This window comes from Magallana gigas, chromosome 4, assembly GCF_963853765.1.
Source record: "Magallana gigas chromosome 4, xbMagGiga1.1, whole genome shotgun sequence".
NCBI classification, from domain to species: domain Eukaryota; kingdom Metazoa; phylum Mollusca; class Bivalvia; order Ostreida; family Ostreidae; genus Magallana; species Magallana gigas.
The window spans coordinates 24,166,315-24,182,588 of NC_088856.1; the positions used below are offsets into that span (position 1 = coordinate 24,166,315).

Sequence of the window (16,274 nt, forward strand, 5' to 3'; positions counted from 1 at the left end):
GTAGATATTTATTTAAATTTAATAAACAACTTGTTTTTGCATGAATGTGAAATAAAGAAAGATTGCATTGTAACAAATAAAAGATTATATCAAAGCTGTTTTTTTTAAGTCTTGCATTATAATACACAATGAATTGTGTTTTTCTATAAATATATATTCACTATCCTACAAACGTATGTATTTAATGCTTCATATAGTACTACTTGCATATTTGTGGTGTAAAAGTTTATTTAATACATGTTCACGTATATTTCATTAGCAGCTTGTACAATAAATATTCCTTAGTAGCACAGTATTTTTTCCCTTTTATTAATGCCCATAAAAACGCACGGAAATGATAATTTATCTATCAACATGTAAAATTGCAAAGCAAAATAAATAGTTTAAAATTTAAAAAAAATACATAAAAACATAAAAGCATAACAGTTGTTTGGATAAAATTATATTTAAAAAAAATTAAATTGAAACATGTGTATATGTAGTTCAGCAAAATGTCTGATAGTCAAACTCATGCTATTCCACTGCATTCTGTCACATACGAAAAACTGGTGAGATTCATACGAATAATTCCAATCACGAGTTATCCACATTCGAAATCAAGATGGCGGACATACAACAACGGGTACATTAGCATGATGAACCACATAATCACTGACACTGCCCAGGATGGTTCTACGGATCGTGCCCAGACCCCGGCTGCCCATGATAATCATGTCTGCGTCTAGCTCAATGGCGGTCTTAACGATCCCCTCCCCCGGATTTTCCGACTGGGCACTGCGTACTGTCCCAGTGGCCTTTCGTTTGTAAAAAGAAAAAAAGACATATTCTTGAAAAATAATTATATCGGTGGATTAAAAAAAATTATGTAATAGAATTCATGTTTTTATATAAAGTAACAAGTATACACTGTAACTAATAAAAATAATTTTAAGCATATATGTGGTTTTATTTTCTTTAAATAGATCCAAACTGATTTTAAAACAAAAATATTAGGTTAATAGCGTGGAAACTGGATCTGGAAGTTGAAGGCTAAGTACGGTTGTAACCCTATCAAATACATGTACAATATAGCCACACACCTTAAAATCGCTAAACAGCTGCTGACTGCCGCATTTTGTACATGTTACACATTAAATCCGGGTTCGATCATCGATGTGTTCAGGTATATAGTCCAGTGACATATGTTGTTCTTTTTTATGTAGCAAGAGCTACATGTAACAGAATATCCATTTACTTTATGCGATGTGAAATGAGGGTCCAGATTTCTTTTCGGGGAAAGGGAGGGATAATATTGTTTTCCGGGGTGGAAATCCATATATTTTTTCGTTGACTTTACCATGCCCCCCCCCCCCCCTCGCTTTTTACATGTAAGTATAGCAAATAATAGTTAATGCGCCATGTCTAACAGACATTTACTTAAACTAAAATGTGTATCAGCATGATTTACTCACATGTTCACTTTCCATCAGTTTAGCAAAGCCAGCAAGTTTTTCTTTGATCTTCTCCATGTTTTTATCAATTGTCGTTTTAATTTCTTGTTCAGAACTTGGTACTGCAGTAAACATTAACAAGGGTTTAACAAGTAACTACCAGCACATGTAGTAGATACACTTTGTTTTTATATTGTCTTCTTTACCAAGATTAATTCTTGCAACTTAGTTTTCAAAGCAGCAATGCTTTGAAATAAATGAACAATATCTATATGCTTAAAGTATTGATAAAGCAAATCATGCTGATAACTTTAAGTGTCACTGATTTTCATGTACTAATTTACATTTTGAAACTGACCATGTAGCCATTGTTTAGGGGTCATTGCATCTGTGACCTCAACCGTGTAGACCATGACGACTTTGTCCGTGTCTCGCTTCATTGATTTACAGAACCCTGGAAGAAAAGGGGAGATTACTGTAAATTCTGCATCTTTCGTTGATTGTATAATGTTGAGAGTAGTGATCCAAAAATAGGTAACTATGTTTCTGTTGGTTTTCATCGTGATCACAAAAGCACCGGTTTTATTGAAAAGTTTGTAAGCATATGATTTTTTATGGAAAAGAGAAAAAATATTAAGAGTTTCATTCATATGAATTTTTTTCCAACCGAACGAAATGCACAATTATCAGTATACACTTTTGCCTCAGTAATATACTAATACTATTGTTCTGAATTAGGTTTTTTTCATTATGAATGATGTAAAATATGCAAAGCGTCTTTCCGTTTAATTGAGTATAGTTGTTGTCTAGCATTAAACAGACATATTATTCAGCGATATTTGTCGTACATGTATTATAATAGCTGTTTTCATCGTCTAGCCATTCATTCTTTTTGTATAGATCGGGAGTTGAAGATGTGCGATTTCATTTATACAGTGCATTCATATGTTTTTATTGAAAGGATCGAAAGCAGGCACCCATTGTCGTAAAAACAGAATTCTGACGAGGTGAATTCGTGTTAATGGAGACATCATTGTCAAAGAGAAACGAAAATAGGTATATATGCAACATCTTGATATAATTATAACCATTCTCAAAGACCCAGCTGCAAGTCCCAATTCAAGAAATGTACGTATACATGAGAGTTGTGTCGGAGGCAAATTGATAATAAAGGGGGGGGGGGGGCAAAATCCCCCTAGCACCCCCCCCCCCCCCCCCGGTTCCTATGCATAATTATGTACTATTCTGTAGGAATTAAGTAAAGTGTATAACATGTATATTTAATGCTTAATACGATTTTTGCATTGAAGATATTTGGAATCCGACTTTCTACTCAGAAAAAATACATACCAAAATCGAATGAACAAGATCTACAGTGAATAAATAATTCATTGAAACCACAATTTTTTATGTTTGTATTATAGCGAGCGCAGCTCGCCGGCGCGCAGCGCCGGCGAGCGAAGCGAGCTCTAAGAACCAGTGTGCGCGGGAAAAAGAACGAGCTAAACCTACAGTTCATCAAACAAAATTTTTTGTCTACATCCCATAATGCTCTCTAATGTTTTCACCCGTGGTGCTATGCCAAAAATGGCCGACTTTTAACTCGTAATTTACAGTGACTTAAAGTTTGAAGACACGTTTTGAGTACCGCATATGCTTTGGCGAGACTCAAAAGATTTGTTACATGCTTCCATACCTCCGTATTGAGTCGAGAAACGTAAACAAAGACGATCAAAATCATGGATGACGTCACAGTGCACTCGCGCTATATTTCCCGCGATAAATTTAGAGGTGGATCAAACATCTGTAATGCGTGTACTAGTTATTTCAGTATAGACTGCGATACCTGCCTCTTTGACGTATGATTTGTTTTTAATCGTTTTTAATATAGAGATTTTATGTATATATATTAGCAAGAGTCATACTTTACTGGCATATCAATCCATTTTTAAGCTAATTGTGCATGCATGAGTAGGGAGGAAATAAACAATAGGACATTTTGAAATAAATAAAAAGGAATAAAATGAAAAAATAAACAGTTTAAAAAAATTATGTAGATATTGCATATAGTCAGACCATTAAATTTAAAAGTGGGAAATTTCACATCTACAAACAGGGACCAGAGTCTCTCTCTCTCTCTCTCTCTTTCTCTCTCTCTCTCTCTCTCGGGGTAGGGGGTTGCGTGGTATGTATCATAACCATTAAAATTAATACCTTAAGCATACTTATTGTAGAGCAATACTCTCAAAAATTCTTTAACGTTCGTTGATACCTAAATAACACTAGGTTGACAATGATGCAAGGCATTTGTAATTCTTGCTGCGCTGGCCAGAACGGTAGCACCGTAAAACATATTAAGGAAATGGATGTACATAAAGCTTGTTGAACAGTCAAGCTTTTGTATCGATTAGTGATCACACCATCAATATCCATCATCTTCGAGCACTACCCTCCCCCTTCCCCCTCCCCCTCGCCTTCCCTCGCCAATCTATGACAATTGTCATCGCTAAAATGATGACCTAATTAGCATCAGTATACCACTACGCAATTAAATATAATTAGAACAAAGAGATCACGCAGCCCAGCCCCCCCCCCCCCCCCCCCAATTAATGAAATATACATGTAGATGTGTGACTTACATTTGAAGGCCTCGATGGCCTGCTTGCTTCCATCCATCCCTATCACCACGGTTCGTTCCTTGTCAGCCATTAGTTTAGATGTGTGCACTGAATGCAGGGAGGGGGCACACATCCGAGGAAACACTTGTATATAGCAAGCTTACTACTCTTTTTTATAATACTGCTCTCTTCAAATACTGCACAATGCACGGCTTGTTTGAGACATCATACGTATACATACATCATACGTATACACACATGCACACAAACACAGTCAGTCCTGCCAGCGCGTTTATTTTGATACGTGCTAAAAAGCATTTCAATAGGGTTTTTTCTTCTCCTTTTTTTATTTTTTTTTTATCTCAAGGCCATCTGAACGAAAGTCGTATACCTGTATAGACTCTATAGAGATAAGTGGGGTTATTTTCATTCGGCCGTACATGTCGAAAGTTTATAAATCCTTTTGTTACAGTGTAACATGGATATATATACGTCTCCTCAACAGTCAGCACAATTCGATTTAATAAAATATGTCGATATTTGAATTATTATATTTTACTCAGAAATCAATTTAGTGCAATGAAATTACTTTTCTGGAAGTTTCTTTTGTGTATGTGTGTGTGTGACAAATTTAAAAAAAAATGTAGAATTGTAATGTTTCTGTAAAATTTCAAGCCTTGTTCAAAAATATGGATGTAATAAATACTTGTATAGTTTTAATAAATTTCAAGACAATAAAATAATCCTAATGTTTATGTTGGCTCTGAATCTGCATCTCATGACACGAGCTTTTCCCCAATGCAAGAAACACAACTCTCGTGCTTTGAAAACTAACACGTATATACATGTAATAATAATTATCCTTCATACACAACAATCAAGTTTCCTTCCTAATATAAGAATTCTGGGAGGAAGTTTGCGTTATGGGTTGTTTCTTTTTCAAGGTTTGGATTTGTTCGAGTTCTAAAAACATGAGTTTCATTGTTCCAAAAAAAATTGTTACGCGTAGAAAATTCTGCATTTTATAATCAAAAGTCATATAAAACATGTACATGTAAAAATAAACAAATAATAACACATGAGTATAACATTCGATAAATTATACAAATCTGAGGTACATGTGTACTACATCCATATACCGGGTAGTTGTGAATGAGTAAAGTGACGCGAGATTCTCTTTCATTGATGATTTGACAGTCTCTAGGAAACTTTCGGACACACGGCGACCGGGATATGTGAATGCTGTAGCACGTAGTCACTGACACTACCGAGGATAGTCCGGCGGACCAAGCCCATCCCACGTGACCCTATCACAATCAGGTCAGCGCCCAGCTCCTCAGCCGCCCGGATGATGCCCTCCCCGGGGTCCTCCGCCTGTACACTTCGCACCGTCCCTGAGGCCTAAAAAAATAAATAATCTGAATTTAAGTTTTATAAATTGACTAGAACTTCTCGGATCTTTCCGGTAGAGTTCGGTAAAGTTCTGTTTCCGATAGAGCTCGAAAAAACCCTGAAATTTCCAAATAATTGACCCTGAACATCAGATAAAATTGGGCATTGGAGGTTAGATTCTAATTAGACTGATGTCTGATTGAAAGTGATCAATTATATAATGAATAGAGCTACATTAATCTTTTTTAAAATCATCATTAATTTTGTCATCATATATAGATATAAAAAATTATCTAGGGTTTAAATATTCAATTCCCACCCCCACCCTCCAAGAAAAAAGGACTTTATAGGTTTCTTTAGTTTGAGTTGACATCAATAATATATATCATTAAAAAGATCAACGCCGTCAAGTCAATGTACATCCATTTGCTTATTTTTAGATAAATTTCGTATTCTTTCTGCTACTATTTGAATTTGCTTTGTGCAATACTTATTGTCAAATACCCCGACTTTGTAGAATGTGTTCGTTAAGACCCGAGAGTTCATTAATTTTTAATAAATGTACTTCACAGATAAAAAATGAAATCACTGCTAATTAAGAGAAATTCGTACATGTTCTTTCTTCATGATGTCAGCAAACTTGTGTAGTTTTTGTTTGATCTCCTCGTGTTGTTTATCTATCATCTTTCTCAAAGCATCCCCGGAGTATGGAACTGTAATGCAAGAAATTAAAAAAATCATCAATATGATAGCTATAATCAAATTTATCATCATCATCTCATCATCATCATCATCATCATCATCACTGCAACCACTGAACAGTCCGCACATCGTATCTGCTTATATACCTTTTGCTAATACTCATTTCCTAATTTAAGGTTTTAGACGACACATTCCTCGAAAAAATTATCATTATTTTCAAATGTTCAACGGCCTTATAATATACCAGATAAGATTAATATTATCTATTATCGTTTTTAAGATGAATAAAATTTTTAAAATATATATATTTATGCCAAAAATGTTTATATCAGCAATTTAAGTGTATTTTCAATAAGATTACGTAGAGAACTGCATACTCTAGTATCTTGCACAAATGCCTGGTACATATGTAGGGTACCCTGATTTTTTGCAAGAAAGCTTGTCAAAGAAGTAGTAAATCAATAACAAATCCTGGGAAAAATTAAAATGTAAAATTTATGAACGTGTCGTCTGACCTTAAGCATGTGATACTTTTAACGCATTAACACATGCATTTAAGTGTACATGTAGGCGGACACTAACTTACCATTGAGCCACTGAGTGGAGTAGATCCCTCCGTAGACCTCCACCGCGTACACCATCACTACTTTGTCGTTGTCGTGTTTGATGGAATTACAGAACCCTAACAAACAAAACAAAAGCATATATTAGAACAACACAGCAAACTCTTACAGAGAAACAAAACATTTTTTTATTATCATATATGAGCACGATAATATCCATTACGAATTTGATTTCTTAAAAATAAAATCATGTATCAACTAAAAACTAATGTACATTTTCCCGGCTGTAACATGTTCATGTATGTGTAATGTATGGACTATTTTGTACGTAAAATATCTTCTTTTTTTTAAATTTTTATCTAATGCTAGTTATTGTAATCTTGAATGCCCTCTGGGCCCAAATTTTGAAATAAAACTATTATCATTTAAGGTTAGGTTTCATTAAATTGAATATTTACAAGTATATGAAAGTGAATATTATCTAGCACTGAAATACAACTATATTGCAATACAATATAATTTCAGTTGTAAATGAGCATGACCCACTTATAAATACCGTTTCCTAAAATGTGACCTTCCGTTAAGTGCAAAAATGTCATCTCAGTTCACACATGAAAAGCGCTATAAATATACGAGTTACATGTATGTAGTGCATTAGGAGGGGTTGGAGGAGGTACATGAAAAATCAAACTTACCAGCCAATTGACCCCTTACATTTTTTGAAACTCTTTTTGACAAAAAAAAAAGAACTTTTTTTTCAGCGGCATAATAAGTATACGTCAAAAATGAACGTGTAAATGATTTCGATTTCAGACCTAGATTTGCAAGTACTTCACGTGTACATTACATGTAATTTTACAATACTTTGTACATTACAAATTATACCTGTCAAGCGATATACGAAGATAGTTGATTTATAACTGATTATCATTTCATAGCTTGTCGAAAAAAAAATATTTACCCTTTTTTCGATGAACAAGTGCAATGTAATAAAACACAAAAATAAACTTAGTTCAATTAATAATGATCAATGGAGAAGAAACAAGTTCAACTCCATCTCTCCTTTGAATTCGCATACATACACGTGTGTACGTGTACATACACATGATTATAAAAGACAAGCTTTGTGTCCATCATTCACAATTGACTACCAGTGAATTTAATACATACATTTAAAGCTCTTAATTGCCTGATCACTTCCATCCATCGCCACAACAACAGTTCGTTGTTTGTTCGCCATTGCTGTGTTTCTTCAATTCTGCACCGGGATTAAAAAACGGATTTTACTTTTTTTTCTTTCAAGAATCTCGTCTGCACTACTAGGTCATGTCCGAATGTCTCACCATTTAATCCAATATACAAACATGTGTCAGAATTTCCAACAGTTCACGAACCGCTTTACGTATTGAATGAGAAACGTAGTAAGTTGTACAGTCACTGTGTCAAAGACCTTAACCTTAACCGGTTCTCGGTCAGTGAACCCGTGGATCGTTTAAATGCTGTGCACGTGTGTGTTTTGAAATACTTCTTTTATAATCATCTGCCCCACTATTGATTTAACAGGACTCTAAATTGCCATAGTAATAATGTTTTGCTTATTTCCAGCCAAAGTGCATTTGATATCAAATATAATAACATTATACTTTTTTTGTTTTGGAATTTTAAAAACTTGTCATAATTTTTTCATCACTGTTAATATGCATTTAAAAGGACAATTTATCTTTCTTATGTCTATGGAATGAGTTTATGTACCATATTAATTGTTATACGCGTGAGATATATTAATTATGTCCTTCGTTGTGTTGCCAAAATTTACTTAAACAATGAAACATATTATAAAATCGTGCTGTTTTGTAACAAATGATATATGAATGTATATATTATTAAAATATGTTAATATTTTACACTTACAAGTAAAGAAAAATGTATATTACTTAAAAAGACAATGATTTATTGTTCTTAATATAATTTTTTTTCCTGGTTTTGGAACAATCGGCTACATTTATAACCAGATATCGGTTTAACTACGTATCTTGAGAATTTAAAAAAAATATATCTGATATTTGCTTCACCAAAAGTCTGCAAAGTATTAGGAAACGAAAATTAATCATGTCGGGTATTTAATTCAATTCCCATGAAGCCCAAAAATGCCTCCCACAACCAATCAGCTTCTCAAAATTGCGGCTATTTATTACTTATATTGCCTTTTGAGATATAGTCAATCGATAAAAATAATTATGAACCGTGTATTTATGTATAATATAATGCAGCAGTCAAACCAGGGCATAGAAAACAAACACATATTTGGATAAAAATCATTTATTTCCTAGGTAGATTGAAAGACGAGATTTGATTGGCTATTAAACCGGGTGTTAATTTCCGTACACCCGACTTGAGGCAGAGGTAAATAACGTGACGTGAATGACTACAGAAATATATCGAGTTGATCGATCTCATAGACAAAAACAGTGATGTTGTTTTAGATCCAGGTTTAATAATAAATGCGTGAACGACATATTTTGAAAGCCCGATATACCCTTGATTGGACATGGGAATTAGATTTTTTTTTTTGGTTTACATATTAAATAAATTCGTTATCCAGGTCCCATTAAGGGTGTACGGGGATTAACTTCGGGTTGTGTTCCATAAACACTGAGGCCAGAGGCTCGTACATCCTTGATTGAACGAGGATATATAACTACTGCAAATCATCAGAGATCCTATATTTAAGGAGGTTTTTTTATGAAATGAACAAAGGAATACAGGCATTGATGTTAAATTTATCAAATATTCGGTAAAAGATATTTTGACAAAGATTATGAAATATATCTTAGCCTGACTCTCCTCTTTCTTATTTTACGATCAGAAAAATCGATTAGTATATAACACTACCCTATGAAATACATAAATTATTTTCGATAAGTTTTTCTGTTTTAATTTTTAATCAAAGTATAGGCATAAAGATAACTATTTATGGTAATCAAGTGATGATGCAACGCTGCAGCTGTAATGTGTTACCTGATTCTATTTATTTGATATCTATAAATGGGTTGACATTCCAAGAAAATTCAGATATATGAAGTCTTTGGTATATTATCCATATCCGAATTTCCCTTCATAACACTTTTAATTACGTAATATCCAAATCACTTGCATCTGATTATAAATAAAGTAATATATGCGTATGTAAAGGAAGTATACATCTGTAAGTATATATGTATACGTTAACATTAAATGTAAAAAGTATCCGGGGAAAATGTCACATTGCCATATTGCTATCTATTTATAGTACTTGATTTTCATTACTATGCCTTTACAATAACTACCAACAACCAAATTGTCATCATCGTCTACACCTGTAGGACCCCTTAGATCACAGTTATCAATGTAACGGAGAAACTGTCCATTTTAATCCAGAATGTGGATACAATGGTTGTCACCGTCTGCTGTCAGTACACGACTCTGACTGTCTGTTGTGATACCCCAGGGTTGAAATGGTTCGTTCTTGGTAACTGAGGGATGACCAGTGTATCTCCATCTGAGTTTCCCGTCCTGATTAACCACGACTACTGCACCAGCCCTCCAGTCAGCTACACAGATATCATTGTTTCTGTTCTCATTGATGTGTTTAAAAACTTGATTCCCTGAGTACAAAGGTTTACCATTATCATCAAATTGAAAAGTCGATCCTGAGAAACGGACAAGTTTGGTTTGAGTGTAATCATTACTGTACATAATAACAAGAATGTCAGAAGTAGAGGTGACACACAGATTACAAAGCTTCCATCTATTTACTCTGATCAACTTAAGTTTTCTGTCCGTCCATTTTTTACTCTAAACACTGTCATTGTTTCTTTGATCGTATATAGTAGATCCCAATGCCCGTCTACAGCTATATCATCAGGGTCTATTCCTGATTTGGTAATGTTTTGATAGAGGAGTTTACCTTCTATGTTAAAGCATTCAATTACATCTGTTAGCCCACTTGTCCATATTTGATTTTCATTTAGACAGTCAACACTGCGTATTAAGTTATGTCCAGTCTGTATTTTGGCATATAGCTCTGGTTCATCAAGGAATTCTCTAACTGTAACGTTTCTTTGCTTTAGTGACAAGACTTTCTCTGCTGTTGCTGTAAATAAGGGGATGATTTGTCCAAACAACCTATACAACTCTTTGCGGTCCTTTGGTTTTGGGATGAATGTTGGCAGGGATAAACGGATCTTAGGTGGAAGCTTTTTTAACTCGCTGTTCTTAGAGTTGTATCCAATTGTTAAAGATGCCTCACTAGATTGCTTGATATCTCTTAGAGCAAGTAGTGTTTGCGTTATTAGGGACTGTATTTGTTTGACTTCATCCAAGTGTTTCTTTAAAATCTCCACTTGTTTCATTTTTATCTCATTGATTTCAGTTTTCATCTTGTTGATAACGATGTCGATATTTTTATGCCATTCCTTTCCTTGTTTAGATATTTCTGTTAATATTCTATGGTATCCTCCATCCAGGTAAGAAAGCTGATTTTCCAACTCAAGTGCAATTTCCTCATATGTAGGAGCAATTAAATTTTCTAATTCTTCTGTATCCCGTTCAATGGTTTGTTTCTTTGTTCTATAAACATGCATGTGTTTCAGATACAACACAACAGGAGCAAACAAAGATGTAATTGCAATTAATGCATTGAAATTTACAAAGTTTTTTTTGAATGTGTTCCACATTTCGGATAAAGCAAGGTTGATTTCCGCTCCAGGAAAGGGACTATTTTGTGTTCGTCATATTCATCAGATATGTGTTCACCTATACAGGGCTTGCAGAGGTTGACATGACAAAAGTCACAGTAGCTGTGTACTATAGCGGTCTCACAAAGGTCACATCGGTGCACATCCTGGGCACCAGAGCGAGAATCCATAGTTGATCTACAATGTACAACATTAGACTAAATACTTCACAGGTTACAACTTATATTATGAAAGATTTAAAATTCCAATCGAATTTTAGAATGATGTGTTGATTATTTCTTTCTGTCAGTCCACAGACACCTATTTCTAATCAGCGGGCTTCCCCAAGACAATGTTCAGGGAAATCGTTTTGAAAGTGAAAGTAATATTTCTCACTTACAATCTCGTTGAAATACTTCATCAGTCATTATTTTGAAACCATACCAATAACGACTTTGGTCTTTCTATAGTACTGTGAAACAAGTTGTACAATGTGAAAGGAGAACATACCGGGTTAACAAGAATTACGTATTCCGTAGGCTAACAGTAATTGTGTTTACGTTGCTAAACATGGCTGATCACTTTCGGAGTGTGACTACCTGACTGAATATTAATCAATAATTCGATTTAATTCAAGTTATTTCCCGCTTTATTTCCTGTGGCCCACATATTCTTACAAAACACCCATTATTGTTGGATCACAAATTAAACGTGGATGACTTTTGAAAGTTTTGTTTAGATATAATCATTCATTTTTTTTAATATTTATAAAAGATTTATGTTCTGATGTATTATCTTTGTAACACGCTGTCGGTATTTCATAATTATGTTCTTTTTTATATTAATTTTAACTGATACTTTATTCCATATACGATAAACAATCTGGGTCAAAGAGTAAACATCAAACAAGTTATTGTTCCAGCTGATTGTCTTTTTAATGAATTCCGATCGAAGAAAAAAGTTAAATGGTTAATTATCGCAAGAACAACTTTTACGGGTACAGACGCATGCGCGGATCCAGAATTTTTTTCAAGGGGGTCCGAAGGATATTTTATTTTTTCGGGGGATTGAATCCAAGGCATACTTTAGGTAAATATAATGGCACATTTTAGAAATTTGATTTTGCCGGGAGGGGGGGGGGGATCTCCATACTCCATACGCACACACATACCCTTAGATCTGCGCATGAAACGTAGCTTGGTAAATTAATTTTATTCATGTGTAGAGAGTTTTTAATTGATAAATAAGGTATAAAACTATTGCCAATGTTATAAACGATTTTGACCTAATCGGAGGTTTTTCGTATACATGTACATGTACATGTGCCTACATGAATTTATGAATTGAATCTTATTCAGGGAAGTTGAAACCAGTTTAAAACGACGCGTCAGTGATTAATAACACGCTGCTTTTATTACCTTTTAAAAACTACTCTAAAGTGCAATTTTGGGCTTATTACTTATAAATGTCCACTTTCTCTTAATGAAATTTACTTCATTAAAATGGGTTATATTTTTTTCATGCATGCTATACCTATTCATACCAAACAAAAACACACCCATTTTATCACGGCAATACAGAAAAATTCAAATATATTGAAATTTTTTTTATTTGATTATTGTCACAGATTTAAAAATGATTTTGTCAATTTTACCATTCTCCTATCCGTATACCTGTGGTTTAGTATGGGAAAAAAAATATAAGCTTGTCTTTCAGGATCTACCATTATTAGTGTTCACATACTATGCATTTCATGCATATTTTTAATTTGTAATTTTATGGTACATGTATGGCATGGTATGCGATTTAAATGATTTTCTACATTGTATACTATGGTGTATGTTGTAAAAGATATGCTTGAACTCACTGTATGCATCACTTTCATTCAACGAATGGATGTGTTTGAGGATATATACAACAAGGTTTTTTTTGCATTTCAAAGGTATGAGACGCATACGATAAAAAACCGTTTTCCTGTGCTAGCATTTCATTTAATATACAACTTCTTCTGATGCGATTGCACTTTTTCATCAAAATTTTATTGTGAATTATATCCGCTGCAGATTAAAACAAATGTATGATTAATTAGGTCATAAATACACAGAGCGTTACCTCACTGAATCAGTCAAACGCGTCATGAAAAGATGGTTATCTTATGTTTGCTAAGCCATACTTTCTAGCTTAACAATAATTATACGACGCATAGTGTAATATAAATAAACAGAATAAGTTTTGATTAACACACGAAATAAAAAAAACTGGCAATGCTCATAACATTAATTTTGTTGTGGTCACAAGAAACGTAGTAAAAAGATATCCTCAATGATAAAAAGTGGGTGACTTTTCTATAAATACATACATTTTTGCATGAACGTTCCATTAATTCTACTGTTTTCTTCATGCATGTTTTCATTTTATTGCAATACATGTAGATCACGATATTACTTTCCAAAACGTTTCTTATCGACAAACTTATATACAACAACAGAATTTGAGCACCCCTCCGTACATAATGCTAGATTAAATTGATTAATTTAAGAAAATAGAAAGTTTCATTTAATAGATAGCATCATGCAATCGAAGAATATAAGTAAAAATACGCAGCAAATATGCAAAAATATTTGATCCACATTATGATAGTTTTCATTTCTTTTCAGTTAACATAGAAACAAAAAGCCCCAGGTGTATTCGAGCCCGTAATTCTGTAAATTCCTTATTTTACGCGAGTACTTAATTCCGCAATTCCAGTGTTTTGTATAAAATCGTGAGAATAAGAAATCGCGATCAGCATTATTTTGTCATAATTTCTTATAGTTCAAAACTGTCTGAAAAATAAAAGCGAGATTTTAAAACCCACGAGGGTTGCTTCTCGCGATTTTACGCGGAAGTTTATTCCTCGCGTTAAATTAGGAATCTACAGTATGGAGTTCACAAGCCTGATATTTTAACAATCATGTTATAATGATATTCTATCTCTGGCTGTATGTTGTGATGCCCCTGGTTTTAAATTGTTTGTTCTTTGTAATTGAGAGATGCCCAGTGTTTTCCGGCCTGATCAACCACCACTACAACACCAACCTCCCAATCAGCTATTAAGATGTCACGATCTCTGTTCTCGGTGATGTATTTTCTAGAACTATTCTCAGAGTACAAAGGTTTACCTACATCATCAAATTAAATTATTTGTTTCTCTGTAGAGCCCGAGTAACGGACAACCTTGAATTGTCATCACTGTATAGGGTAAGTAGAAGATCACCAGTAGTGGTGACACAACTGTTATTAGGCGCCCATGCATCCCTGAAATCTGATCAACTCTTCTGTCCGTTTATATTTAACTTTATACACGGTCCTTGTTGTCCAGTCAGAGTACAGTAAATACCCATCACTGTCTACAACTTTATCACTGGGACATGGTTTTGATTTTGTTTGGATGGTCTTAAGGCGTGAACGTTTAGTATTTAAGCATTTTATATTACTGGACTCTCCACTCGTCCACATTTGCTCTCTATTTAGACATGTTATGTTGCTTAAATATTCATACCGAGTCTGTATTGTCTTAACAAGCACCGCCCCATCCAGGAGTTCTTATAAATATAAATGTTCTTGTGTGGCAATAGAGAATGGTATGATCTGTCCGAAGAAATTGGGCAGGTATTCATGGACTATCGGTTTAGGAATAGATGTTGGCAGCGATACATTTACCTTGGGTGGCAATTTGGTTACGTTTCTTATCTCAGATACATGTATGTATTATATATATGTCAGGGGACATTCAGTAGATTCCTCGGGTTCCGCTAAGAATGATAAAGTTATTATAGTGATTAACATTAAAATGTCTATTATGAGTACTTGATTTTCTTCAAATCGCCTTTTCAAAAATCGCAAACAACAAGGTTGTCATACATGTCCAAACATAAACCAAAAGGATTCTCCAGATCACAGTTGTTTATGTAACGTAGAAACTGTCATCCTGATCCAGAATGTGGATGCAGTGGTTATCACTGTCTGCTGTCAAGATACGACTCTGACTGTCCTTCGTAACACAAAGCGGTTTAAATGGTTTGTGCTTGGTAGTTGAGCGATGACCAGTATATCTCCATCTGAATCTTCCGCCCTGATTAACCACCATAAATGCACCAGCTTCATAATCGGCTACACATATATCACGATTATTGTTCTCGGTGATGTATTTGATATAACTATTTCCTGAATACAATGGTTTACAAAAAATATCAAATTGAATCGTTTGTTTCTCTCTGGATCCCGAGTAACGGACAACTTTGGATTGAGTTTTATCATCGCTGTACATGGACACCAGGACATCACCAGTAGAGGCGACACATATATTAGCGGGAAACCATGGTTTTACAACTATTAACTTTTGTTTTCGTCCATTCTTTACCTTATATACTGATCTTGATGGCAAATCAGAGTATAATACACCCCCATAACTGTCTACAGCTATATCAAATGGGCAAGCATCAGATTTTGTCTGGATAGTTTGCAGGATTAAACCTGTCATGTTGAAGCATATAATGTCATTGATCAATCCACTTGTCCATATTTGGTCTTCATTTTGACAAACTACACTGCGTAGTTTTTTAAAGCCAGACTGCATTGTAGCAATGAGCTGTGGCTCATCCAGCAGTTCTTTAACTGGTTGGTTAAGTGACAAGACATTCTTTTCTGTAACAGTAGATAATGGGGTTATATGACCAAACAAACTATACAGCTTTGTACCATCTATTTGTTTTGGAATGAACGTTGGCAGTGATACTTTTATCTTGGGTAGAACCTTTCTGAACTCCCTGATCTTAGAGCTGTATTTAATAATAGAATACACTTCATTAGATT

The 16,274-nt window shown here is 34.2% G+C and overlaps 2 protein-coding genes across 2 annotated transcripts; both read right to left on the minus strand.

Annotated features, from left to right (window-relative positions):
• Nucleotides 1–425: 425 nt before the first annotated feature.
• Nucleotides 426–4,327, minus strand: LOC105326375 (universal stress protein in QAH/OAS sulfhydrylase 3'region). Its single transcript, XM_034451221.2, has 4 exons — nt 4,070–4,327; nt 1,789–1,884; nt 1,452–1,552; nt 426–794 (listed from the first exon to the last, which is right to left on the minus strand). The coding sequence occupies exons 1-4, from the start codon at nt 4,179–4,181 to the stop codon at nt 597–599; spliced, it is 507 nt and encodes a 168-aa protein (XP_034307112.2). The 5' UTR covers nt 4,182–4,327; the 3' UTR covers nt 426–596.
• A 639-nt stretch (nt 4,328–4,966) lies between these two features.
• On the minus strand, nt 4,967–8,285 carry LOC117682824 (universal stress protein in QAH/OAS sulfhydrylase 3'region). The gene is made up of 4 exons (XM_034451281.2): nt 7,876–8,285; nt 6,729–6,824; nt 6,053–6,153; nt 4,967–5,449 (listed from the first exon to the last, which is right to left on the minus strand). Exons 1-4 carry the CDS (start codon nt 7,943–7,945, stop codon nt 5,249–5,251), a joined length of 468 nt encoding a protein of 155 aa, XP_034307172.2. The 5' UTR covers nt 7,946–8,285; the 3' UTR covers nt 4,967–5,248.
• Between the last annotated feature and the right edge of the window lie 7,989 nt (nt 8,286–16,274).

Bases quoted from the DNA above. Each gene is read 5' to 3' on its own strand.
- LOC105326375 (XM_034451221.2), bottom strand. From the start codon at position 4,181: ATGTGTGCCCCCTCCCTGCATTCAGTGCACACATCTAAACTAATGGCT. The intron at 1,885-4,069 runs GTAAGTCACACA...CTTTTCTTCCAG, and splicing joins GGCCATCGAGGCCTTCAAAT to GGTTCTGTAAATCAATGAAG. The intron at 795-1,451 runs GTGAGTAAATCA...TACAAACGAAAG, and splicing joins AACTGATGGAAAGTGAACAT to GCCACTGGGACAGTACGCAG.
- LOC117682824 (XM_034451281.2), bottom strand. From the start codon at position 7,945: ATGGCGAACAAACAACGAACTGTTGTTGTGGCGATGGATGGAAGTGAT. The intron at 6,154-6,728 runs GTAAGTTAGTGT...CTTGCATTACAG, and splicing joins CTCCACTCAGTGGCTCAATG to TTCCATACTCCGGGGATGCT. The intron at 5,450-6,052 runs GTACGAATTTCT...TTATTTTTTTAG, and splicing joins ACATCATGAAGAAAGAACAT to GCCTCAGGGACGGTGCGAAG.